The 25,899-nt window shown below is 45.8% G+C and overlaps 1 protein-coding gene across 1 annotated transcript in view; it reads right to left on the bottom strand.

Moving 5' to 3' along the window:
• Positions 1 to 1,295: 1,295 nt before the first annotated feature.
• Positions 1,296 to 25,899, bottom strand: part of FKBP15 (FK506 binding protein 15, 133kDa) — a 28,765-nt gene continuing 4,161 nt past the window's right edge. Inside the window, exons 2-29 of the mRNA XM_009994335.1 lie at positions 24,998 to 25,107; positions 24,180 to 24,258; positions 23,536 to 23,605; positions 22,232 to 22,306; positions 21,030 to 21,128; positions 20,339 to 20,488; positions 19,240 to 19,308; positions 17,836 to 17,979; positions 17,242 to 17,387; positions 16,461 to 16,509; positions 15,705 to 15,824; positions 15,358 to 15,457; positions 14,541 to 14,644; positions 14,145 to 14,238; positions 12,841 to 12,950; positions 12,356 to 12,466; positions 11,630 to 11,724; positions 10,863 to 10,965; positions 7,344 to 7,515; positions 6,707 to 6,843; positions 6,232 to 6,387; positions 5,431 to 5,583; positions 4,984 to 5,076; positions 4,327 to 4,437; positions 3,741 to 3,848; positions 2,821 to 3,575; positions 1,823 to 1,913; positions 1,296 to 1,370 (exon numbers count right to left, since the gene is read on the bottom strand). Coding sequence (XP_009992637.1) covers positions 1,296 to 1,370; positions 1,823 to 1,913; positions 2,821 to 3,575; positions 3,741 to 3,848; positions 4,327 to 4,437; positions 4,984 to 5,076; positions 5,431 to 5,583; positions 6,232 to 6,387; positions 6,707 to 6,843; positions 7,344 to 7,515; positions 10,863 to 10,965; positions 11,630 to 11,724; positions 12,356 to 12,466; positions 12,841 to 12,950; positions 14,145 to 14,238; positions 14,541 to 14,644; positions 15,358 to 15,457; positions 15,705 to 15,824; positions 16,461 to 16,509; positions 17,242 to 17,387; positions 17,836 to 17,979; positions 19,240 to 19,308; positions 20,339 to 20,488; positions 21,030 to 21,128; positions 22,232 to 22,306; positions 23,536 to 23,605; positions 24,180 to 24,258; positions 24,998 to 25,107 — 3,679 coding nt within the window. The remainder of the gene's footprint in view (positions 1,371 to 1,822; positions 1,914 to 2,820; positions 3,576 to 3,740; positions 3,849 to 4,326; positions 4,438 to 4,983; positions 5,077 to 5,430; positions 5,584 to 6,231; positions 6,388 to 6,706; positions 6,844 to 7,343; positions 7,516 to 10,862; positions 10,966 to 11,629; positions 11,725 to 12,355; positions 12,467 to 12,840; positions 12,951 to 14,144; positions 14,239 to 14,540; positions 14,645 to 15,357; positions 15,458 to 15,704; positions 15,825 to 16,460; positions 16,510 to 17,241; positions 17,388 to 17,835; positions 17,980 to 19,239; positions 19,309 to 20,338; positions 20,489 to 21,029; positions 21,129 to 22,231; positions 22,307 to 23,535; positions 23,606 to 24,179; positions 24,259 to 24,997; positions 25,108 to 25,899) is intronic.

Raw genomic sequence — 25,899 nt, 5'->3', positions numbered from 1 at the left:
CTCCTCCCCAGAAAACCCCATTTAGGAGGATACAGAACAAATTCAGCTCAGATACATTAGGAGACAGTTGGAGAAAACTCAACTATGGTGCAGTAATTTTAAGCACTTCCTTGGCATTAACTGAAGGAGGGGTTGGGGTTTAAGATCCTAAGAACTGCTCATACTTTCAAGTTGTGTTAGTGCCAGTCAGTGCAGAAGCAGGAGGGCTATAAGCAATCCAGGGGGTTGCCCAGCTGTCCCTCCTCACAGCTTCCCCTTTTGGTCCACTTAGACTGAAAGTGACACCCCAAGCCCCTGGGTGCCTGGCAGAGCCCTGGTGAGGACAGGCTGTACCCACCTCCCACCATCACCAAGTGGTGCTTCAAGCAGCAGCAGAGACCAGGGCACAGGAGAGGGGTGTGGCTGCCCCCCAGGAGCACACAGCACACCTGCACTGCTCACACCTGCACTGCTCACACCTGCACTGCTGCTTTCCCTGCCAGTGAAGCACAACCCAGCACAACTCCCAAGACCTCAGACCTGTGGTGTGAAGAGAGCAGCACAGTGCAAACATTTCTGGGAGGCCTCCATCAGCCTCGGGGGCCTCCAGAAAACCAGGCTGGGGATTTGGCTTCTCCCAGCAGCAATGACTGGGTGCTCCACCTGGGCTTGGAGCCTGGCCTGGCAGTGCTGCTGGGGGGGCAGCCAGCACCACAGCTCTGAACATGCAGGGGCACCCACCCCAAAGCCCTGGGGGTCCCCCAAGCTGCCTGTGCCCCCCCTGGCTCACAGGAAACACCTGCCAGGGCCTCTTGGTCCACTCTCCCACTGCATGTTGCTAATACCTGCTGAGAAGCCAGTGAAGAGCCCCTGGGAACTACCAGGAATCTTCACTGGGAAAGGAGAGAGAGATTCTAGTCTGGTTTTTGCCTTTTTTTTTTTTTTAAGTAGTTACCTACTGCAGGGTCCTGCCAGACTTGTTGTTCTGAAACACTTCGAAGTTCTTATTTGCATAAAGTTTCAGATTAATAAATCAAGGGTTTCACAGAAGGACAGTGATACAAACGTGCAGACTGGCTGGTTCCTTCAGCTCATCCCCAACCTCTGCACATGGTGTCAGGTCAGAGCAACAGGTCTGAGGGCCCATGAGCAGAAAAAGAGCCACTTGCTCTCAGGCCCTGTCAGTCCACAGCACAAGAGCCTGGGAAGCCCCTGGGTGTTCCCAGCTGTCCCATGTGGGCAGCTCGTTAAGTGCTGAGTGCCCAGGAAAGGGCCATGCCCAGAGGAGAGGCCTCACAGGCTCACCAGGCAACTCTTCATCCCAGCCAGTCCAGATCATCATCGTCATCGTCACCGAAGAGCGGCGCGGGGGGAGGACGCCCCTTCATGCTCTGCAAGTCAAACCAGAGGGACACTTGTCACTCTTCACAGCTTCCCAGTGTTTAGTAACTGCTACAGAGTTCTGGCTCCCAGATTTCCACCACCTTTAGGGAGATGGCATCAAGGAGCCTCGTTACTGATGGGTTTGTACTTTTCATATGATGTTCATGTTCCAGGAGATGCTCACAGGCTAGAAGGGATGGGAGAGGGGCAAGACACTAAAACCCTTCACCTGGCACATCTCACTCACTCCATGCCAGCAGGAGTCTCATCTCCACCCCAGCCCAGGCAATCCCTCCAAGTGCACCAAGAAACAAACCCAGACACTCCTGATTTATACAGAGAATGTCCAGGAAGCTCTGAGCTCAGCTGGCAGGAGCCAGGCAGGTCTCCTGGGAAGGATTTCAGACAAGCTATGGGGTTAACACCTGAACCAGTTTAGTAGAAAAATACCAACACATACCACTTCCTCCTCATCCTCCTCTTCAGAGGGAACTCGAGGCTTCAGAGGTTTAGGAGATGCTGTTTCAAAGAAGTTGTCATCCTCAAAGAGGCTAGAAGAGATAAAGAGTGAACAGTTTGCGTGCAGGTGATGGGATGCTGGTTTTGTAAGTTCTGTTAAAGAATGATGGAAAAGTTTTGCTGCTGGGCTCAGGGTGCCTCAGAATGGTCATGGTTGGAAAGGACCTCTGAGATCATCCAGTCCAACCATCAACACAGAAGAAAACCAAAACAAACAACCACCACAAACACACACCCCACCAGAAGAAACATCCCAAAAACCAAACCCAGAACCTTAGTCACTGGAGTGTGCCCTGAAGTGCCACATCTACACATTTGTTGAACACCTCAAGGGATGGTGACTCCACCTCCCTGGGCAGCTGTTCCAGGACCTGACCACTCTTTCAGTAAAGAAATTCTTCCTAATGTCCAATCTGAAGGTCCCCTACTGCCTCCCCCCAGACTCACAGAATCGTTGGGGTTGGAAGGCAACTCTAGAGATCATCTAGTCCAACCCCCTGCTAAAGCAGGATTGCCTGGAGCACATTCCACAGGGCTGCATCCAGGTAGGTTTGGAGTATCTCCAGAGGAGACTCCACAACTTCCCTGGGCAGCCCGTCCCAGTGCTTTGTCACCCTTCTAGTAAAGAAGTTTTTCCTCATGTTCAGCTGGAACTTCTGTTCTCCAGCTTGTGTCCATTGCCCCTTGTCCTCTCACCAGCCATTACTGAAGAGTCTGGCTCCATCCTCCAGACCCCCCCCCAGCCCCCAGCCTGTCCAGCTCCAGAGGAGCAGGCCATGGAAAACCTGCTCAGCACCTGGCTCACCCTGCCCACCTTATTGGTGTGAGGTGCCCTACAGTGGTGGCACAGCTGACCCAGCCCCAGGGTGTGCTGCTGGAGCAGGCTGAGCTGCTGAGCAGGAAAGCAGGACCGTGGCTAACCCAGCACTCACTCCTTACCTGGAATCTTTTTCCCTGGGGCTGGAGCCCAGTCCCTGCTGCCCTGGTGTCTCTCTGATGATGGCTGAGCTCTGCTCTGCTGTGCTGGATACTGAAGCAGGCTCCTCCTGGGAGGTGGCTCCCTCTGATGGGTCTGTGCAGCACCCCCCCATACCGTTTAAGGGAGGGGGCTCTAAAGCTCCCACAGGCTCCTCTATCTTCTGCTCCACTGCTGGCTTTCCTGGAAGCACTGCCACATCTGCTTCTCCTGCCTTGGCTTCTAGAACAGAAGGTTCTGCAACTTCTGCCTGCAAAGATACTCTGGAGGGACTGTGTTCAGTCTCAGCTTTCCTGATGGGACTGCTCTCCTGCTCAGCTGGGACAAGGTCCTCATCCACCCCAGGAACAGGATGTCCTGCAAGCACAGGGCCCTCATCACGATCCAGGCAAGAGTCTGCTCCAGAAGAGAGATGCTCTTTCTTGACCTTCTCATCTTCTAACAACCCACTACTCTGTGTCTCCTGCTCTTCCTCAGGAGTTCTGGGCCCATCAGACAGAGGAGTAGACTGGTCTTCCTGGTCAGACACCACGGAGCCTGTGGTCACTTCCCCAGAATCCACTGGGAATGCAACGCTCTGTGCTGAGCTGGGCTCTTCTTGGTCTTCCTTTGCTCCAGGTGATCCCTCCTGTCTCACGGTTCCTGTTCCAGATTCCTCCTTTTTACTGTCATGATCTGGTTTCTCCTGCTGCCTGTTCAGTAGCTGCAGTGTTACAGTCTAAATAAACAATTTAGTAGAGAGAACACAGGTTACACCCTGGGCTGCTTTGCCCCCCACAGCAAATTTCTACTCTAATTATTTCAGACTCACAACACAAATGTGTGTTATTAGCCCAAGACTGGCTCTATCACATCATCACCTTGTATCTCATCACTGTTGTACCTTAATGGTGTTCATGACAACACTCAGAACTGTCCTGCCACTGTAGGTCTCTTCCAGCTCAAATTCACCCCGAAGAGACTGAAACACACTGTTCATGATCTTCTTGACCTGGAAAAGAGACAGGAGACAAAGTGCTTCACATCAACATGTGAAGCACTGGACTCAAGATCAGAGACTTCTCCAGAACAGTAACTCCAAACACGTGGTTTTCAAAGAATCCACTTTTCAAATCAGAAATTCAGGTAAGGAAGCAGAAAACCTCATTCCACCTTAATTCAGAATCAAACCCATCCCTTCAAAACTGGGGCAGGTGCAAAGACCCAAAGTAGACTCACACTTAATTCTTACTAGTCTTTCAGTTTATAAATCTAAACTTAAAATTTCAAGTTTTAATCTAAACAAATAAATCAAGCAACAAAGTGAGCAGCAGGAAGATCATATCCTTTCTCCCTCTGTAGAGCCTGCGACTAGAAACACAGAGCTTCTGTGGGGAAAATGTTTTCTCTTCTTAGCTCAGCTCAAAAAGAAATCATTCATAGCAAACAGATTTGCTTAGTAAGGAGGAATACTGGATAGTCAAGCTCACTTCTTCTGTGAAGTCTGAAGGTGAAGATCCATCCTGATCCCTCTGCAGGGCTCTGATGTGCTCTTGAGAGTGAGCCCTCAGCACCCCCAGCTCTGCCTGCAGGGCTGAACACTGCAAAGGGGAACCACAGGTGAGAGGAGCTCCACTGACACAGGAACCTCACCTGGGGTGGGTCCTCTCTCAACACTTCTCAATGAGGGGTATGTTGCTGAGTGCAGCTCTAAGCAGGGCTTTGATAGAGAGTTGCAAAAGACTTAGCTGAAAGCAACAGCACCAAAAATCAAGATATCCAGCCAAGCCAGAACCTTGCAGATCCACAACTGTGTCAGTAGCTCTTCAAGTTGCACCAAGAATGGGCATTACTGTGAAACGAGGGCTGGGTCTCATCACTGGACCTGTTCTGGTTTGCTGGGAGCTGGAAGTTTTTCCTTCCCTCTCACATTCCAGAACTTTCTTTGTTTCTCTGGACATGAGTAGGCAGAGGCTGGTGATCAAGGGCAGGTTGGATGGGGCTCTGAACAGCCTAATCTAGTGGGAGGTGTCCCTGCCCATGCAGGGGGGTTGGAACTTGATGATCTTTAAGGTCCCCTCCAACCCAACCCATTCTATGGTTACTGCACTCCAACTCACATTCAGCTCCTGTGTTACTCCCTTTACCTTCTCTTTGATAGGCTCCAGTTGCTCCAAACGTTGCTGAACCTCAGACAATTTCTGTTCCTCTGCTTTTTTTGAGTGTTTCAGAGCTGCAAGCTGAAAGACAAGAACTAGAGGCCATCAGTTTACTGCTCCTTTCAGTGTCACCCAATTCAAACCAGTTTCTGCACAAAACCAGTCACTCAGAACACTGCAGACACACAAAGGAGATGGCAGCTGTGGCTTCAGCCTGAGACTGACAGCATCTTGGCTGTCCCTCACTCAGAGCTGCAGCAGCAAATCCACCACCCCACCAACCCAGCAGATAAAAGCAGACACACTCTACGGCCAAGACCAAATCCCATAATAGCCAATAAATTAAAAGGTCAAGCCAGGGTCAGGTGGGAGAGGACTGCTGGTTAGTTACTGGTTATTTGGCATTGCATTTCAGCAATAAAGAACAGTCTTTACCTTCTCTTCCAGCTGGGACACTTGTTGCTGCAGGGAATCCCTCTGCTCACACACCTCCTGGTACTGTCTAACGTGCTGCTCCTTGGCAGAGGCAACTGCACGTTCACACTTGGCTTCCCACTGGGATTCCAGCTCTGCCTGGAGGAGGGACAGCTGCCCACCATGGAAGAGAGATCATTAGGAACTCACACAAACATAACCTTGATTTGCACAAGTCGCTGAGAGCTTGGGTCTAGATACATCACCTGCCCTGGGCAGGAACACTCCCGTGCAGATGGCAGCCCTGTGGCAGCCACCAGCTCCTGCCCACACCTTGGAGGTCAATTCCAGCCACAGTTCCTCAGGCTGGCATGAAGGTCTGGCTCAGATTTCAGAATTCTTGGCACATTTCTAAGCAGTCTTTCACTCCTCAGCAGTCCTGCATCCTTCTCTCTACTTCACTTGGTGCCTCTCCTTTCCTCAGTCTCTCCAACACTAACCCTGATGCCACCTGCCAGCCCGCATTGGGGTGGGACTAAAGCCTTGTAGCCACATCAGTGGCCTGTGATTCCAGTCAGAGAACCACTGGGACTAGCAGCCTTCCTGCACTTCCTTAGTGAGACATCAGTCTAAACCCTGAGGTCAGAAGCAGGGCCAACTAAAACCAGAAAAGATTTTTTACAAAAACAAAGTGAACCCCTAAAATCAAGCAGAGAACATTTTAATTCTTCCACTACCTGAGCATTTTCATGACTGTTTCCTTGCTGTAGGTTCCCACCAGCCGTCCAGACACTTGCTGGAGAAGCTCCCATGACTCCTCACCTGCTCTGCTGCTGCCTGGTCAGTTGAAGTCCGTGCCTTTTTCAGCAACTGTCTGAGCTTGTCCAGCTCCTGCTGGTAAGATCTGCGTGTTTCTTCCATCTCCTCCTCCGCCTGAGCTCGCTCCGACAGGGATTTCTTCTTCCTCTCTGCAAGATTCTACAATACAGAACAGGACATAAAACAGGCCAGACTGCACCAAAGCAGCTTCTCTTCCTCATGCAGAAAGAGCTTCTCTAAGCAGAGAACCTTATTACTTTAAAAACAAGCTGAGATTATTTTAGAGGTAGGAAAGTTAACGTATTAGTGGCCAAGATATTTTTAAAAAATAAAGAAACCCAGGAGCACAAAGGATCCCCCAGCACGGGGATGAGTCAAGATTTACTTCACTTGCATATGTGCAAGTAAGAACTCTGGGTTAAATTTCAGCAAGCAACTGAATCTCTGCAGCCTTCTGTGATGCTGCCACAGGACATACCCTTTCCAGAGTCTCCTTTTCCACTTTTAGGTCGGTCAGCTCCTCTTCCAGCGCTGCAATCTTCATGTCCAGCTGCTTGCGGCTCTGCTTCTCAGCTTTGAACCTAGTCTGAGTGTCCTCAGAGGCTTCCTGGAGCTCTGCAAAAATACACTTTCTTGTGGGTTTCAGCATGCTGTGCATTTCAGGTTAGCACATTTGGGGGCTGATGGGAAGGAACAGACTCGCTTGCACAGTGAAATCAGCAGCACTGCTTGCACTTGCAATGGGAACTAGAATTTTTCAAGAGCTTCTTCTGTGAAATGGCACTGCTTACACCTCAGCTTTTATCTTAACTTTTCAACCCCTGGAACATCTCTGGTTCCTGTAGGGGATCTTACACTGTAATGCTAAGAGATTGTTGCTACAGGAGACACCCTGTGGCAGGATGACTGTGTTCACTGATTTGGCCCATTTTCCCTTTAGTGGACACACCCTCTCCAGCCACTTCAGTGCATCAGTATCTTCTTTAGTACTCCTGTGGCTGATCCTAGGAAAACCAGGAATAGACATCCTAAAGAAAGGAATAACCTATGATTTATGGAAGAGGAAAAAGAATGACATGAAGGAGCTCTGGTGGAAGAGGTACAAGAAGCCCCACCTGCTAACTGCGCCTGCAGCCGGTTGAGCTGCGCCTCGTGCCGCTCTGCCTCCTGCAAGGCAGCAGAGAGCTGCTTCCTTAGGTCCATCTCCTTCTTCTGGTGGGCAGTCAGCTCCAGCTGCAGCTGGGAAACCTGTGCTGTGGCACCTGCCAACTCCTCTGCAACTTTGGCCTGTATCACAAAATGGAGCAGGGAAAAGGGAGCAGAAAAAAAAAAGGACAAGAGTGTGAGGAGGTGCCAGAACTGTCCTCACTGGGATCCAGCACATCACACATGTCCAAACTGAAGAGGCAACAATGACTTTTTTGCCATGTTACTGTGAGTTCTTTGGCTGTAACCTCTCCAGACTGACTAGAAAGCTGCACAAGGCCACCAACAGCCTTTTCAGCACATCTGTTCAACTCGGTGAGTTTTCCTGAAAAGCCTAAATGTGTTAAAAGACAAATAATACCAGTGCCTGGTGGTCCTGCTCAGAGTTTTCAGGCTATGACAACATCTGTTCAAGTAAAAGCCTGGGCTCCAACATCAAATTATAATCAATGAGCTTACAAATCACTGAAAGCCCACACAAAACATAGGCCTGTTCCAGCCAAAAGAGCTCCTTCCCTCCAGCACACAGCACAGTCACTCTGAGGTGCCCCCAGGGGCCAGGCTGCCCTGAGGAGTGTAGTTCTCACAGTTGGTGACCTGTTCAGATTAAGTATTGCTCAAAGTCAAGGACTCATGTAAAACCAGGTACTAATACAGCTTGTAAGACAACTTGTAAATGACATGTTAGGAGAGGTTCAAGGCATCAAGACAAAGGACACAAAGTCACATTCCCAACCTTGCAGCATGACACACACAACATCCAGAGGATGCTCTGCAGGAACTGCCCCTTGCCTGTCAGAAAACCTCGCTGCAGAAAACACCCCAACAGCTTCAGTATCTCTGCCTGCATCCATATTCCTAACTGGGTTTCATGTTCTTGTAACTGGTAAATTCAGGAGAACTGGAGTTTCCCTCTGCTTTATCCCCACAAGAGAACTAAAGCATTTCTCTTCAGCTTAGGACCATCACCTCCTGGCAGAGAAGAGCTGTGAGCAAAATTGTTCCAGCTATGGTGAGGAGGATGAAATACATGTTGACCTTGAGGGACAGGAACACTACACCATTAGTTTTAGAGGGGAGGAAGCAGCATTTGATAGACCCTGGCTAATAATAATAATAATAAAAAAACAGCTCTGCTTTCCTCTTATATTTCCATAAATGTACCACTGCAGTTCAAGATACTAACTCCTAGCATGCTAAAAACAAATCCAAACCTCATGGTGTATCTCAAGGTTATTTCAACATTTGCCTTAGTCTTCCATGGCAAATAAAGACAAATAAAAAGGAAATAATGTGCCAGGAACTGACTTAAATTTCTGCAGTGAATGCTTTCTATCTCTACTAGCTCAGCTCCAGTCTCCAGCTTTCAGGCGCCAAGAATCTTACATGACCTGTATTTGCTCTGACAATATATGACCTATTTCTCCCAGAAACAGGCAGCAATGTCAGCAAGCTCTCTGAAAGGGCTCCCCAAGAAGGAAGGGTCAGGGGCTACACTGGCAATTACCAAGTCCTTTTCCAAGTTGAAGATCCATGCTAAATCAAGGGCAGGTCTTTCCAGGCCAATCATTTCTATCTAGTTCAAGAGGAAGCTGGGCTGGCACTGTTGAGGGCACAGGTATCTGTCACCTACACAGTCAGCAGACACTGCCTCACCTGGTCCCAGCCCCGATCCACTGGCAGCATGTGCTGGGAAGAGAAAGCAGTGACAGGAAAGAGGGAGAGTTAAGAACACAACTTGAAAGGCAGAGGCATTAATCATCATCAGAAAAGCGAAATGCTTCATTACAGGAGCCTGCAGCATGCCAGGGAAGCCTTGAAATTATCCCAAGAACTGTAAAAGCTTAGACAGAAAAAGGTCGTGAAGCCTGGCTGGAAAAGGAGGAGGCTCAGGGTGCCCTTCCCAGCCCAGCATGGGGCAGGAGCAGCCCTACAGGTGACTGATGTTTCCCTGCCTGGGCAGTGTGGGGTGTTATTTGTCCTCATGCTACCTGGAGCTCTGTGCTCCTGTGCTACCTGTGATGTGCTCTGCCAGGGTCAAAGATCTAGCACCCAGAAGCAGGAAGGTACTGACACCTCTTCTCAGTACTCCGGAGTCCAGATGCTTGGCCTGTACCACAAAACAAAGGGCAAATCCCTATTTTTAAGCAAAGAACAGATGAAATAGCTTAAAATTCTCTTCCCTGATTCTGTCCATAGTGATCCCAGCAGCTGTGGGCATGGAGCAAGCTAGGTCAGACAAAAGGAAAAGGAAGGAACATCAGCCTTCAGATCTCCAGTCAACACTGCCACAAAATCTTCTCCAGTGCAGGTCATGGCTTTTCTGGTCTAGCCCAAAGTCTGTATCACACTTATCACCTGGGCAGCAACTGCTGGATCAAGTGGAGTTCTACTGAAGATGAGGCCCAAAAGATTCCTGAAGATCATATCTTATCTTTCCAAAAGATGCTTTCTCATCAAGTTACTTACAACACAAGCTGGATGTCTGGCTCTCAGATAAAGGAATTTATTAATTATTTCAAGCTGACTTATTCTTGGTTAGAATCTCTCACACTCCCTACACATTATGGGTATGTGACTGGGCTCTCAGTGGAAAAATACGTCTCTCCTTCATTGTCTGCTCATACCAGCACACAGTTATCAGCCAGACATTGCTGTGCTCCTTAGCATACTTTGGAAAGCTGCAGCTTCTGTTGGTTTTAGGTGCACCAAGTTATGGTTCTCATGCAGAGCAAGCACATCTCATCTCATTTCTGAACTGGAGAGCTACACAGCTCAGCAGGGGAGCAGGGCATAAGACTGACCTTGGTGTAATTCATTAAGCCAGTGATTGAGGAAGCAGAGAAGACATCATGCAACCACAGACCTCAGAGACAGCCTACCTGGGCTAGGCAGACATGACAGAATATGCAGCCATGCATGTGATGGGTTTGAAAGCTATTTCCCAACAGCCCCTTCCACAAAAAGCACAATACATTATTGGTAGAAACAACCAGCTTTTGATTAGTATTAAAAGGGTAAAAGTGCAATGAAGAAACTGGAATAGAATTTATTTTTCTTACAGCTCTGTTCACTGTGTCAGTTAAATAGGAGTAAAACTTCTCTGAAACTGCCAGTGCAATTAAATAAAGTGTATTTTCAACCTGACAAAGCCCTGTGATATACACAATTCCTCAACATGTTGGCCTTATGCCTGCAAAATAAGAATAATCAAGCCCTGACCGCATAAAGATCTACATTTATACCCTCTGTGCTGCTTTTGTCATGAAAGCCACAAAAACATTCCATTTTTTTCTCAAAAGAAGCTTTCAAACCATAAGTTCAGAACTACAGCTGTCTCGTAAGAGAACTGACTTAAGCCTTGACTAACAAGGCTTCTGCAATGAGTCCCTGTCCTGGCTGCAGCCAGAGGTCCATGTGTCCATTACCTTCTCCTGTTCTGCATGCAACACTCTTGCCTGTGTGTTCTCATTTGTTGTTTGCAGCGAATGGTTCCTCTGCTCCATCAGCAAGTTACTTTGCTCAACATACCTGTGAAGAGGGCAGGTCTGCATCAGCATTTAGGTAAATTTTGGAGTAAAAGGCTCAGACAGAAAAGGTAGCATCTCCAGGCAGTTTTCTTCATTACCCATCTGAAACAATTTTGCACCAAGTCCTGAACTAAGAGAAGCCCGATCTCAAAAGGGATGGGTGTGCCTGACACAGCCGAGATTGTATCAGTTTGGGAAAGTGCTTTTACCTCTTTGCAACACGTCTGATGCTCTTAGCACACAGCCAAGAGATAATCTGGTATCTGCTGGCCTTTTCATTTCCTTAAACAAGTTATTCCCCTTCTTCACCTGAATGGCGCACCCACCCAACAGTGGAACTAGGGACACCACATCCCCTATAATTTCTTCCACCTTACTAAAAAGCTAGCAAAAGTAAAGTAACTCCCAGAGCAAGAGTGCTCAAATGAGATGGCATGAGGGTTTTTTTCCCCTTTCTGCACATTCACATTGACTGTAAGGCATAGTTTTGGAGATCTGCCCTGCGAGAGCAGGGGGAATCCCCACACTTTTGATGCCTTAAAAAAAAATAATTAAAAATACCAGAACATGTGTTTATCCTAAAGAAAACCTCTCCTAATTACATCTAACCAAGTGTAAACTAGGAAGCCTTTGCAGGTGCAGAGGCTGTGCCCCCAGCTCCTTACCTCTGATTTCTCTCAATTAACTCGCTGATCTTCTCATTCTGCTCCTCAATCCGACTGCTCTTCTCAAATATCTCTTGCTTCAGCCTCTCATTCTCCTAATGCATAACCCAGCATGAGTATTCATCTTACTCCAACATCTTTCCAGCAGTGGCTAAACCTCTGTTTTGTAGATGCTGGACAAGGGTGAGATTATCCCCTCCCCCTGGGGATAAGTCACAGGCAGGCACTGTACTACAATTAGCATGAATCCTGCATGGGATTGTGGTTGCCCAACCACATTCTAGAGAAAAGTGTCTTGTTGACTTTTTCACCCACAAAACCCAAGATTGTTAACACTGCTGCCTAGAAAAACTAAGAAGCCCAAGTCTAAGCAGAGAAAACCAGAAGTGGGTGGTTCCTGCAACAGGTACTTCAGCTGTGAAACTCCACTCTGCAGGGTGTTGTGGGTTCAGTCCTTAACGGTTTAAGAGGCTGAATTTCTCCTGAATGAACCTTTTCCAAGCCTATTAAATTCCAATATATCAGCTCTGCCCCAGAAAGTACCCACACCACCAACTGTTGAGAAGACCTTCTGGCAGGGAGGACAGGGCAGAAATCATGTGCATCATGGACAAGCTAAAACAGAACACATGGGTGGATGGGCACTTGGGCCAAGCAAGTACTGCTGTTCCTCTTAGGAATAACACAGTTCCTTATGGAAACAGTCAAATAAGACTCCACACTCACCTGGATTATGCGTTGGATATTGCTCATGATCATGGAGGCTTCCATAGTAACAGAGGAGATACCAGGCAGCAGGGAGCTGTTACCAGTGCTTTGTTTCCTCAACTCCTCCACCTGCAGGGATAAACCACTCTTAAGCCAGATGAAATTAATTTATGGGCATAGGTAAGAGCCAGACACCTGCAAAGATCCATGGCACTCTTTCATCTGATCAGGTGTAGGGAAGATGCTGCTGTTATCAGCTGTGACACCTCCTGCAGGACAGTGAATCTCTCCCAAAAAACAACACCCTCCCCCAGCCAGGCTCAGCTTTTACACAGTAGCTGAACTGCTACCACTTCAAGGTCTGATCACATCGGCATTTCACTAAGTTAGCACATCCCTTACAATCCTAATGAAGGCATTTAAATCGAGCCAAGCCCTCAGACTCCATCTGGAAAGCAAACAGCAGCAATGCTATGAACAAACCCAGCCAGGCCATACATCACCTTGGCAGCCAGATGATCCATTTTATCTACTACTTTGCTGACAGCCATTCGGATCTCAGTGTTGTGCTGCCGAGCTTCTGTCATCAGAAAAGAAGCAACATCCCCGGGTGCTTGAATGGAAAGGAGAGAGATTATAGTAAAACATCTGCACTCAGACACACCTGAAGCAATTATTAGCAGTTTGAAGCCTGCCAGACAGGACAGCTACTCTCTTTCCAGAATCAAAAGCGACACGTTAACTGGAATAACTGATAACACTGTTATTTTCCAAGGAACATGAACAGCCAGGTTTGTGACCACAGGAAATTCTTGAGCCAGGTGACAGCACTTAGGTCAACAAGAGGGAAACCCCCAGACACATCAGAACAGAACACAACAAGGTGATCAAACAACAGGAACCAAGGTTGGCTTCTTAAACTTTGAACTGAAAAAAATATGCTCCAAGAAAGGTTCAGATGTACTCAAATCTTCACCAACAGGAATTACCCAAATGGTTCTTTAAAGGTCTCTAAGTTCTTCTCAGGTTGTGCTTTTTTTTGGGCTATGACCTCCTACTTAGCAAAGGCCTCTCTCTCTCTCTCTCTCTCTCTATATATATATATATATATATGCTTAGAAGCTAGAATCCATATTACTGATTATTATGGAGATACACAAAGAGGGAAGAAAATGGAATTTTGCATTAAATAACAAGAGCTAGTTAGAAAACTAAGAAATCAACAGGTTTCTCGCAGTAATGGGTACACCACACTGTCTAGAAACTCTGATATTCAGTTATAATTTTTTTCTGGTCAAACCATGTCAGATCAAGTCTCCTACTATCCACCCAAATCTGTAAAAATATTAACTTCTTTTGTCCCATATAACACAAAAATGAAGGTAGTTTGCTTTTATATGCTTAAATTCTTTCCCTGGCTGGCAGGACAGCCCTTTACTATTCCAGTTATATTGGCTCAAACCAGGACAAGCTATAAAATACATATATTTATATATATATAAAAATTACATGTTTTTATATTTATATATATAAAATATATAATTTCATATATAAAATATATAATGCACAGCCTTGGGAATACAACTAGAAATTCCCTCCACGTTCATACTGCAGAAAGTTTCTTAAGGTAAGAAAAAGATGGATATTTATTGGGGAATGTTTGCCTCTATTTGGTACCAAAAAATAGCAACTTATGAAACATCACAGCACCACAGACAGGAGGTGTATGTTACCACTGCTACCTAAAGCATCATTATAAACAGTTTAGAGCAGGTTTTGCAGCCTTGTTGTACTTGTTTAAACATACCTTGATAAGGTGCAGGATACATCTGTCCCACAGGCTGGAGCTGAGAAGCAGATGCAGCAGTTTGGGGATAAGCAAATGCCATTCCTGGATACGCCTGGCACCACAAGTTCAACAGATTACAGCATGTTTTGGTATTTCCCCCCTCCTCACTTCAGTGGTTTTAATGGGTTTTAGCCCCAAGAAGCCCTCAGTGGGCAGAAAATTAGCACTTTATGATTAAAATTACAGGGGAAGTGATGGAAAGCTGAGAATGCCACAGAAAAGTCAAAAGAAGCAGCCCAGGATTCTCATCCTTACATGCTGCTGTGAGGTCCTTGCTCCCAGCACTGGAGCAGACAGAAAGATGTAGGAGAAAGGACAGAAATGCCAATATACTCCTTGATATTATTTTGGTACCTGAAAGCCCTGTGCTCCTCCAGGCAGAGCTGAGTGGGGCTGGATTGTTGCAGGGATTAAAGCAGCAGAAGATACTGGAGGTGTAGAAACAGATGCCTGAGGTACTGAAAGGGAAGAAAGCAATTCAGCAAACCATAAAGCAGCTTGAAAGAATGAAACTTGCCCAGTGTGAAATGGCCAAAAAAAAGCTAAGTAGAAAAAAATTTAGCACTGCCTGTCTGCAGTCTTGTGAAAATTAAATCCAGTAAAACAAATGATAAAAGGTCAAGAAAATAGCACACTTTCACAGAAACTTAACTTCTGGCTACATTTAGACCACCTCTTTCCACTCAAACAAAAGTGGCTTTGTTTACTGACACAAGATGTTCCTCAGACTGACTCTAAAAGCTGCTCAGCAGATCAGCAGCTGACACAGCTGTTCCATCATGGGATGACAAGCGGTCAAGCCCACTCCAGAGCTGCCAGCTCTCTGATGTCCTTTGCTATTATTTCCATCATTTTCAAACAAAAATTTCTCTGCACTGGGGAAGGATTTTTGTAGCAGTTCCATTTACAAATACAAATCACATGCCCTAGAAATCTCAGTGCCCCAGAGCACACACAGTGACAGAACAGCTCCCGCACTGTGTCTTCTCCTCAAGCTGTAATGCCTGCTCAAGATCACAAGGAGGACATACTCTAAGGAGTTCAGCTTTCTAGCATTAGCCTACCTTTGGATCAGCAATCATTGTTAGAAGCTATCAGAAAAATCCTCCATTCATACAGCCCTTGCACTTGAAGCCTGCTAAGCAGTGAGATGACTCTGTAGCTACTTTACCTTGTGCTGACACCGTGGGCAGCACAGCATGGGCTGGCTGGGATGGTCTCATGGAAGATGAAGACACTGGCTGTGCTGTCCCTCTCAGTGTATTTGGATCCTGAAAAAAAATTCTGATTACAATGAATGCTAAAGAATGAGTGAACAGCTTGAACCCAAGATCACTGCAGACTAAGTGTTCCCCAATTAACCCAGACAGGAACAGTGGAATCGTTAAACCCTTTTGCCACAGCAACAGAGAATGCTTTCCCTGTATGAAGGAACAGCTGTTGCTCAGATCCCACTTCCAAGGATTCACAGTGTAGAAAAAGCATCAGAAAGAGACACTTGTGTGATGAGGGATGTACCTCTATTTCTGAGTCACTGGAGTCCAGCTGCCCCCCCGCTGTGCCGGCGAGGAACGGCAGCATGGGCTGCCCCATCTTGGCCATCCGAGAAATCAGCTTTGCCTTGGCTACGTCTGGGTTCTAGAAGAAATGTCTGCAGTTACTCTTCCTTTGTCTCTCAGCTCAGGCTTTTCAGACACTGCAGATACATCTGTTAGTATCAGACTGTTCTAAATCACTGACTTAATTCTGGTTCTTCCAGTTTTTCAAGGACTGTGTAAAAAGCTAATTTTCAAACACACAGGTTAACACTGGATTTGTTCATCTGGCTGGCTTTATATACTGTCCTTCTGGGATGACATGGCTGTTATGACAGACTATCTATCCCTGCAGAAAACACAGTAATAAGAAGAAAATGTTTGAATTAAGGAAGCTGCTTAGCAGCTTTTGCTGTCCTGAGGCACATACAAAGTCTTGTGTAGCTATAAAAACTTACACTAAATGTTCCAGTTCCTCTTTGTTAACCATTTAAATGTGCTCATTTATCCAAGAAAACAACAACTAGCCTTGTGATTATCCACATGGTCAACATCACTTTGCATTTAAGAGTAGAAAGTGGGACTGAGGTTCCTCATGTTCTGCTAATCCCTGAGGCCCTAATCTGAACCTTTTTCTTGCATGATGTTCACCTGATCTTCAACAACACTGAAGGCAGAGGTGAGCCAAGCTTCCCTACTTAAGGCTTCAAATGAGTTAGGAAAAAACACCAGCACTTACTGCTAGCTGTTCACTGATGGAGTTTGACTTGGCCCGAACAGCTGGCTCCCTGGAAAGCCAATGGGGGATGTGGATGTCAGAGATTAACAAAGACTACATTCAGGATCCAATATTCTGCATTTCTTAAAATAAACCTCCCTCTAGGAAAACCATTTTCCTATATCATGAGCATTTCTTCTAGCTTACTTCTGGAAGATTGTTTGCAACAAGTCTGTAGATTTCAGACCATCATTTTGGGCAGGTTCCATGGCTGTGGAACAGCTGATTCCAGAAAGATGATTTTGCTGGTTGCTGTAACAGCCACATTCTGGTACAATTTTAAACAAGTCCAATACCAAACTACTTATGGCAACAAAAAGAACACTTAGACTAACTCCTCAAGAAGGATGACTGACCTATTTAGTTAAATGACAAATGACAGTGTAAAATCTGCAACTAATCATACCAGCCATTACTGAAGACAACACTGTCACCCGAGGTGAGAAAGCTGCTGCAGCAGCACCCATGCAGCCCAATCACACCAGGCCTCAGCAATGCTGCAATGACTTCTTTCATCTGTGCCCATTTCAATTACTAGAAACCTGAAGGTCAGGTTTCCTGAAGCTGGGAATTATTTGCATATCTTGCTAGCAAACATTCCTCTGCCAACTGAAGGCACCGAGATGGCACCCACAGCACCCACATTTGCCACATGATGTGCTACTGCAGCATGGTGCCAGATGTTTATCAGCACTGGCATCTCTTTAATACAGTGAGTTATTTTAACTGTGCTGCTTCTCACCCAGGCTTTGGAGGTATAGTAGTTGGAGGCAATAAACCAGTGTCAGCAGAGAAGCCATCTGAACTGGGTACTGGAGAAGGTGCAGGAGAATCCCTTGAGCTAACACTCTGTCCATCAGAGCCAGAACATTCCTTTACCAGCTTCACCTTAAAAAGCACATAAGAAGAGAAGTTTTTCTGGGTTCCCAAAAAAGAGTTTCCAGCAACTTGGTGACTTTTGCTGACTACTCCTTTGTCAAGCTCATACACTTCAAAAGTAAAAGCATACAACTGATTCAGAACCAGAGAAGCAGAGTCTTTAGATCCTCACTATGAGCATTTTGTTTTCCCAAGTGACTCACACAGAAGACAAGGAAAAGATCCCAAGACAGTTAGAACAGACATGTCTTAGTAAGCAGCCTAGAGGGATTTTTTTGGGTGAGGGTTTTGTGTACTTTTAAAATTACAGATATGCATCTTCCCGAGGTATTTGGTTTATAACTGCTTCAGATCTGCAGTTCTCATGCCAACAGCAGCTTCTCACCATGCAGACAGACACTGCCACCCACCAGCCACAGAAAAGATGTTAACTAAAGGCTTGGCAGGAGACACTCACCCTCCTCACCTCCACCTCAAACACTAGAGTTGAGTCTGGGGGGACACGACCAGTCACGCCCTGAGCCCCGTAGGCCCAGGCTGGAGGGATGATCAGGAACCTCCGTCCTCCTTTCTTCATTCCCTGCATTCCTTCTTCCCAGCCCTTTGGTTTTCAGAGACACAACCAAAGAGAAAGCAAACAGTTTGATCAGTGACGTTAGTTTCTTTTATTACACTGATTAAGAGTGCTTCAGGCACCAGTTCAAGAAGATTCCAGGACACACAGAGAGATTCTTGCAAAATCTTATTTTCAGTCTGCAGCACTAGATCTTTGTCTTACAAGTCATAAAGGCCAATCATAAATTGCAACATTAACTTATGAATAAAGATGCAGCTCCTGACACATTCATAACGAACTCAAACAGGTATCAGCAATACTTAGCATGAAGGTTGGAGGCATCCAGGTCTCTGTATGGTTACAGACACCTAGTTCAAGTTTTAAATATTGTAACCTCAGCAGCTATCACAGATCACACTGACATTCTGGTGGAAAGAACTGCTTGCTGTGCTGTGTGCACAAATTCTGAGAGATCACTTCTGAATTGCTTTGGTTGGATTTACCAAGCACCCACAGAAAACAGTTGTAGTGAAGGAGATTTCAAAACCAGGGCAATGCCAACTGTCATATGGATGCCAGCATTTAACAGGATGACTACAACACCCAGGCAACATGAGCAAGAAGATACAGGTCAAAAAAATAAAGTAGAAAAATAGTGCATCTTCAGTAAGGGACAAATTATAACAGGTCAGGTATGAATTACTCAGGGAATGGCAGTGAGCTGAACAAAAGCACCTCTGATCCACAACCCGATTTTATGGAATAACATAAGGGAATACAACACCACCTAAACTGAAAAATTCTTACAGTCAAAACCCTCACAGCTTGACTTGAGAGTAAAACCCCTCCAGGCAGCAGTACTCTCTTTTATCAGACCATTCTAAAAGTTGTCAGTGCTCTCCTTCCAGGTGCTTTATCAGAACTACCTGATGCTCTGCTGCTGAGGCACAAGTGGGGAGTGGGAAGTTTTTCTCAAATTGAAATCTTTCTTTAGGGTTCCCTGAGAACAAGGTAATGGACTAAGTGATTTCCAGAAAAGCAAAGACAAAAAAAACCCAAAAAGCCCAGTTCTTTAAAACAGGAAGCCTTCTTTCTGTCAAACAGGACTATTTCTTTCTAACACTGCCAGCAAGCAGACCTGGCTATACTGCACAAATTAAGATGTAATAAACCTTGAGTGAGTGACTGTTAGACAGTGTTTCTATCAAATGAAACATGTAACAGAAATAGGATATATGAACCCTGAAGATCTTGAGCAATTCAAAGCTCTGAGATTTCAATGATTATAAGAGTCAGAAGTTGTACCTTGATGACCTTCCCAGATCCCAGCTTTAGCCGCAACAGCTTGTCTTTGTTAACATTTGAGTCAAACACCTGGAGAGTTGGACAAAAACACGAAACACGTTCATTTCCCAACTGTTTCAGGATTCTGAATGCTACTTTACATAACCCATAAACTCTTGCAATCTCTTATGTGCTACTCCCCATTCTGCTACTTCCAAAATTAATTCTCAACAGACTTCAGACTGAGCGTGGCTACAGTTTCTAGCCCAGCATGGTGCTAGTTCTTCAAGTGAATAAGAGCTGGAGACTCAAGACCAAAACTGGTTTGAGCTTGAGGGTCAGGACAGGGTTGGGCCAAGTAAACCACTACACAACAGGCCTATATCAAGCAGCAAATAGCTGTCTGGAAATGTTGTACATTAAACAAAGTCATATGCAGCTGAACAACTCTGCCAGGAGATAGGAAGTAGACTCTGTTTTGCACCATTGGCACAGAGGGAGAGAAAGATGCCAGGCAGAACAGGAAACAAAAAATCCCCTGAAGATGAAAAACAGAAAGCCCTTTTTTATAGCAAAAAGATTCAACTGCAGATGGATGCAAAACTTTTTCCCATTCATTACACTAACAGTAAAACCAGCAGAAGTGTTTGAAAGGTAATGCTTGGAAACATGAAAGCATTTCTTCTGCTTATTAGCAAATTGGATCAGACACAGCTGTAGAGGATGGACCATTTGAAGATGCACTTTGTGTCAGACAAGGCCCTTCTTATTCTTATCACTTCCTCAAGTCACTTCCAAAGGATCATAGCTACCTTCATTGTCTGTTCTCACCATTTCCAATAAACATGGGACCAGGTGATCTCCAGGTGACCTTCCAACCTGGCATTCTATGATGTGTGAGAGAGCCTATGGAAGCTAAAAGCATCTCGCTTGCTTTCTCCTGAACAGCAACAGAATCCCTTATTATTCTACAGGTAAAACATAGGACCTCACTTATGGTGCCATAAGTGCCTGCAAACACAGCTTTAACAGCAGCACCAACACTGTGCTAGATGTGGCAGGTCCCTTCCAGGGATTATCACCCTCACTCAGTACTAGGAGGCAGCAGAAATGTCTTTACCTGCCCAAGCCCGTGGTTCTGAAACAGCCAGCCTGTATAGGCGATCTCCAGAGAGTCTCCTCCTTCTACTCCTTGCCCTTCTCCAAGCAGGAGATCCTGGTAGAGGACAGACTCAAGCACTGGGGAGCTGTTGCATTTGGCAATGCACACCTGCAGGGGGAAAGTCCATCAGTGTCTCTGGTCACTAAACAGGGTGGGAAGTTCCACTGTGATTCACCACAGATCTGATCCATTTTGTGCTAATCAAGCCCAGGACACAGACACACTGAAGAGGTGCTCCATGTTTCCTTGTGCTGAAGTTTGCTGAGCTATGTAAGAAGTAAACATCTTCTGCTCTGCAGAACAGATGGTCTCTCGATACTGGAGAGTCTGGGTTAGAAACCCCATCAGAAGTGACAATATACAGAGGCCTGTAACTAATAAACAACACTCAGCCAGGCTGAGCACAGATCTGCCTCAGTCTCACTCATGCAGATTCTTAAACCTGAACTTCAGTGACAAAGCAGGTCCCTGCTCACTGCAGGGGGGTTGGACTAGTGACCTCTGAAGGTCCCTTCCAACCCAAACCATTCTGATTCTATGACTGACTTACAATCTTTTAGCAATAAGGTGCTCTCAGAGATACATCCCAACGTGCCTGTTGCCCTATAAGGGGCCAGCAGGTCCCACCTGGCATGGAACAAGTACTTACCTGTTTACTGAAATCCATTGCTGCCTTTTCTGACTCAAACATGATGGACCAGTTTTGTCTCTGATCATCATAGAATGTACTGTAATTGTTGGGTTGAACCTGTGGGAAAGGAAATCAGTTCTTATACATTAAAAGATGCATTCAGCTAAAATAAATCCATAAATAAATAAAAATATAAATAAATCCATACCCAAAAGCAGCTTAAACTAAGAGCTACTGAAAATAAGCAGGGGAAGAATCCTGCTGTATTACTACTCAAATTCAGACTGCAAAAATTTGCTTTTATTTATGTGCTCATATTGTGGCAGAATTATTATAACTCAAATACTTGAGCAAACAATAAGTTCTTTATAGATGCTGCAGCTTTCACAGGCTTCTCTGAAGCTAAGTTCTGTAATATATACTGAGATGTTTAAGTGCAAGTGATCTCCTTTTCACAAGTATTGATTACATATAGACTTTCAGAATCAACTGGAGGAGTCACTCTTTTCCCACTTTTAAAAATCCATGTCACCACCAGCTAAGGACATGACCCATTTATCTTTCAAAATGTGCTTATAAAACTAAAGAAGCAGCCAGCATTCTGCTCAGAAGTTTGTACTGAAACTCTACTATTTCAGGATAGCTTTCCTACCAAATAAAGACATTTTGTGTCACCTGGTGACAAGCTAAGAGAAGCAAACCAACACACTAATTTTCTGCAAAGCTGGCAAAACCAGAACTTCCTGAGAGGTCCCATTTTAGGGCTAAAAATGCTCCAGATTGTTTTTATCAGCATGAAAATGCTGAGTGTCAGATTTCTGAGAAAACATTTCCTTGCCATGGTTTCCTTCTGCTTGCTCAGTTGTATTCTCTCAGTCACTTCACTACTAATTATTAGCAAGAGGAATTTTGTTCTGTTTCTCTCCACTGTAGGATTGCAAAACTCCAAATATCCCCCTGTGACCTAGAGGTAATAATGCACCTCTTGCAGTGCACAAACTCACATCAGGAGATCTCCTGATAAAGTGCTCTGCAAAAGGCAGATGGAACAGCCTCTTGTGCAACACACAGCAGGAAGAGGAGTCCCTGTAACACTTCTGCTATGTCAGTCAGGGATCTGATCTCAAAGGCTGTCATCAAAGACTTGGAAGAATTTCAGTCAAGTCCTGTTTGCTGTGAATGACACAGATCACTGGAAACTTCCTCATCCAGAATCTTACCGTGAGCATGAAGCCTGGATGGATCCTGGCAGTTGCAATCTGTTGCTGCTGGCTGATGTAAAGGAGGATCCTGTACTGGATTCCACAAGGAATTGGGCAGGGAAGAAGAACAAACAGTAGAAACTCAAAACATCTTCAATTTTTATGCGCTTTGGCAAATTCTGAGCCTAAGGCTACAGTATTTATTTGCCAAACACACGTTGCAGCAAAAATCCTGAACACAATTCTTTAACACCTATTAAAAGCCCTTGAAAATATACAAGTTTTATTTAGCTACAGGAATCAAGCAACTCAAACTAATTATTTTGCAAGAAGCCAGTTGCTTTAACTAATTCCACCTTTTTGGCAGTTCAGTGTAAAAAGATGATGCACTAACTCTTCAATGCATAGAACTCATAAAACATGGCAGACAGGCATAAAACCATGTAAATTATTGAAGGTGGAGGGTTTTCCAAGTACCAAACAATGCAGCTATAACATCTATGGACACATGTGACTCTGCTAGACGTGAGCTAGTGAGGAAAAGAGCTTTTCTTCATGCACCTGGAGCAATGGCTTCTTCACTCAACACATCTGGGGGGTCTCTCCTGTGCTATGACAGGCACCCTGAGAAAGGCTCTGTCACCTCTCTTTTGCCAGCTTTGTCCTTCCCTGCTCACCCCAGTGCCACACCTGTGCACTTCTCAGATCCCTGAGTCAGGAGTTAGTTTGCTCAACTACTATTTTTGTTTGTTCTTGCCAAAGCAGAAACATCTTGGGACAACAGGGATTAGGGGACACAAAACCCCACACATACCAACACCAAGGCCAGATAAAAGTATTCAAAGTATCTTTTAAACACACCAATTTACTGGGCACCCCAGTGCTGTGCTCTTAGACAAGTACTTGGGAAGGAGGGAGAGGTATTTTTTATATCAAATTAACAAAACTTAAGCAAAGCACCTCTGTAGACAAAATTTCACTTTATCTTGATTTCCACATGCACAGATTTGTGATCCAGTCGTCAAAGACATTCTGGATAAATACCAAAATCACTTCCAGAAACATCAGAAGAAGTGCAGTGCCTGAAACGATGCAAAGTATTTCAAGCACAAGTTGTAAGAGATCCTACAATCTTGTGGATTGCAGAAGAGACGTCACTCAGGTGAAAGGCTGAGCCCTGAGTAAAGCCAGGAGGGCAGGAAGGCACGAGCAGTGGTGGAACTGAGACTTCCAACACCAAAAGCAAAGGCATCCTGGGGAGCTCAGGGAAACACCAGCACCCTCTCAGCACCAAAATGTTAAAACAGGGAAGGGTTTCTCACCTCTTTAGTGGCATGGTTCCCCACTACAGCTGCTCCATACTTGCCTTGCTTCAAGTACTGCCCATTTGTACTGGAAGACAAGCAAGATATTCAGCTGCAGAACTGTCCCTGCCTCAGATTTCTCTCTACTGATGCTGAGCTTTTCCCTTTTAGCCTTCAGGTCCCTTTCTTCATTCTTAACATGCTAGGAAGCCTTTCTCAGCTTAAAGAAACTACAGCTTCCTTGCTTGGTCACAAATTACAGATCCATTATGGAGTCTGAGTTGAAAGCTGCTCTTTTCATAGCCCCTGGGTGAGTTTTTCCACAGTGGCAGTGTCACCAGGAGGGAATTCTATTGGTGTCACTCTGTGCTCATGCCTCAGGTCTCCATGAGGGAACTTATGAGACACAAGCACCTGACAGAGCTGCCTGGAAAAAGTGCAAATGTCAAGCCAGGACACAGCTCCCTGTAACACCCAAACCTGATTTACTTGACAACTGTGTAACCCCAAAGTGCACCACAACACCAGAAACAATGTACCACGCAGACTCTTGTCTGCAAGCAATAGTCTCTTCACACTCATCCAGAGGTATCTTCCCTCTATGGTTAGGTCTTAATCTCCCAGAGCCACAGGCTCTAACAGGAGGAACCTGCTGCACTTACTATCTGTAGGCATGAACTGCAGTGGCCACGAACACCGAGGGGGCTCCTGAAGCTGCAGGAGCCTTCTGGGCTGCTGGACCTGCCAGAGAACAAACAGCAGGAAGAGCTGGCAGTGACAGAGCTGCCACACCACTGGCCAGGGACAGTGCCCCAACAGACTCCTTCCCCCAAGGAAACTCCAGAAGATTAAAAAACAAAGAAGGATGTTTCAAAGTCACCAGTGGCCACTAGAGCAACCAGAGAGGGGACTGGAGAATAATCATAGAACCACAGACTGGTTTGGGTTGGAAGGGACCTTAAAGATCATCCAGTCCCACCCCTGCATGGGCAGGGACACCTCCCACCAGCCCAGGTTGCTCCAAGCCCCATCCAACCTGCCCTTCAACACTGCCAGGGATGGGGCAGCCACAGCTTCCCTGGGCAACCTGGGCCAGAGCCTCAATGTCCTCACACTAAAGAATTTCCTCCTCATGTTCCACCTAAATCTCCCCTCTCCCAGTTTTAATCCATTCCCCCTTGTCCTCTCCCTCCCTGCCCTTGTCCCAAGCCCCTCCCCAGCTTTCCTGGAGCCCCTTCAGGCACTGGAAGGTGCTCTCAGGTCTCCCTGGAGCCTTCTCTTCTCCAGGCTGAACACCCCAACTCTCCCAGCCTGGCTCCAGAGCAGAGCTGCTCCAGCCCTCCCAGCATCTCCGTGGCCTCCTCTGGAGCTTTGCTCATTAAAGAACAACTGAGTTATTTGCACTGCTGCCCTTCACAAAGACCCTCCTTCCTCCAGCAAGACACGTGCTGTAAAGTTTCCCCCCCATCCAGTTACATACCAGCTGCTGTTTGAGCCTTCTTAGGCTGTTTTGGTGCCGTGTACTGGAAGAATTCATTTCCATGGCTTGAGACTGTTTGATCCAGACCAAAGAGAGAAGCCAATCTGGCACTAGAGAGAGAAACTAATTAATTCACCTTAATTCACATGGGCTTTAAAGATAAAAAAGGCCATCAATTGTACACTTTATAATTTTATTTATATATTTTATCAAATATAAAGTGTTTATCATCCCTGCAGAGATAAACAAAGGGATCCCTCTTCAGCAGCTCTACACTAATTACCCATTTAATTTAGAATAAGCAGAACTTTCAGATTAAGAGTTTGAGGTAGGTGATACAATTGTGTTTCATTTCCTCAAAAGTAAGGAGCAAACAAGAACTGAAACCACACCAAAAAATAAGTTACTTTAAAGCAAGGACAGGGTTGCCCTCTTTTGAAATAGCTGATTTTTACAATACTGACATAAAGGATGTGACAACAGAGAACCACCATCCAGCACTAGGGTTTTTCTTCTTGAAATGTGCAGGAAACTCATTCTCCCACTAGGTTTTCCAAGCAGCAGAGTGTCTCCTGTCAAAGGGCAGCAGGTTTAATGCTGCAGGCCAGCAGGTGACTCCTACAAGGTCCATTGTTTGCAGCTTTTCTGCTTTAAGCCCATTTAAGATCATTTACTCCTGGTATCATGGGGCAGGGGAATAATTCAAACAAGGAAGCAGAACCCAAAAAGGACCCCCCCACCCCCACCCGGGGATCTGCAGCATTTTGCAAGAGATGTTTTTAAAGAAATAACCACTTGCTAAAGAGAGAGAGGGTTAGTTTGCAAGTCTTGTGAAGTAGGAGCTCCTTGGACAGGGTGGGGAGGGAGCAGAGCTGGGGGGGGACACGGCTGTGGGGGGGGCA

This window comes from Chaetura pelagica, unplaced genomic scaffold (genome assembly GCF_000747805.2).
Source record: "Chaetura pelagica isolate M959 unplaced genomic scaffold, ChaPel_1.0 scaffold132, whole genome shotgun sequence".
Lineage (NCBI taxonomy): Eukaryota > Metazoa > Chordata > Aves > Apodiformes > Apodidae > Chaetura > Chaetura pelagica.
Note: the sequence above shows the minus strand (reverse complement) of the source record. Positions and strands in the feature narration are given on the sequence as shown.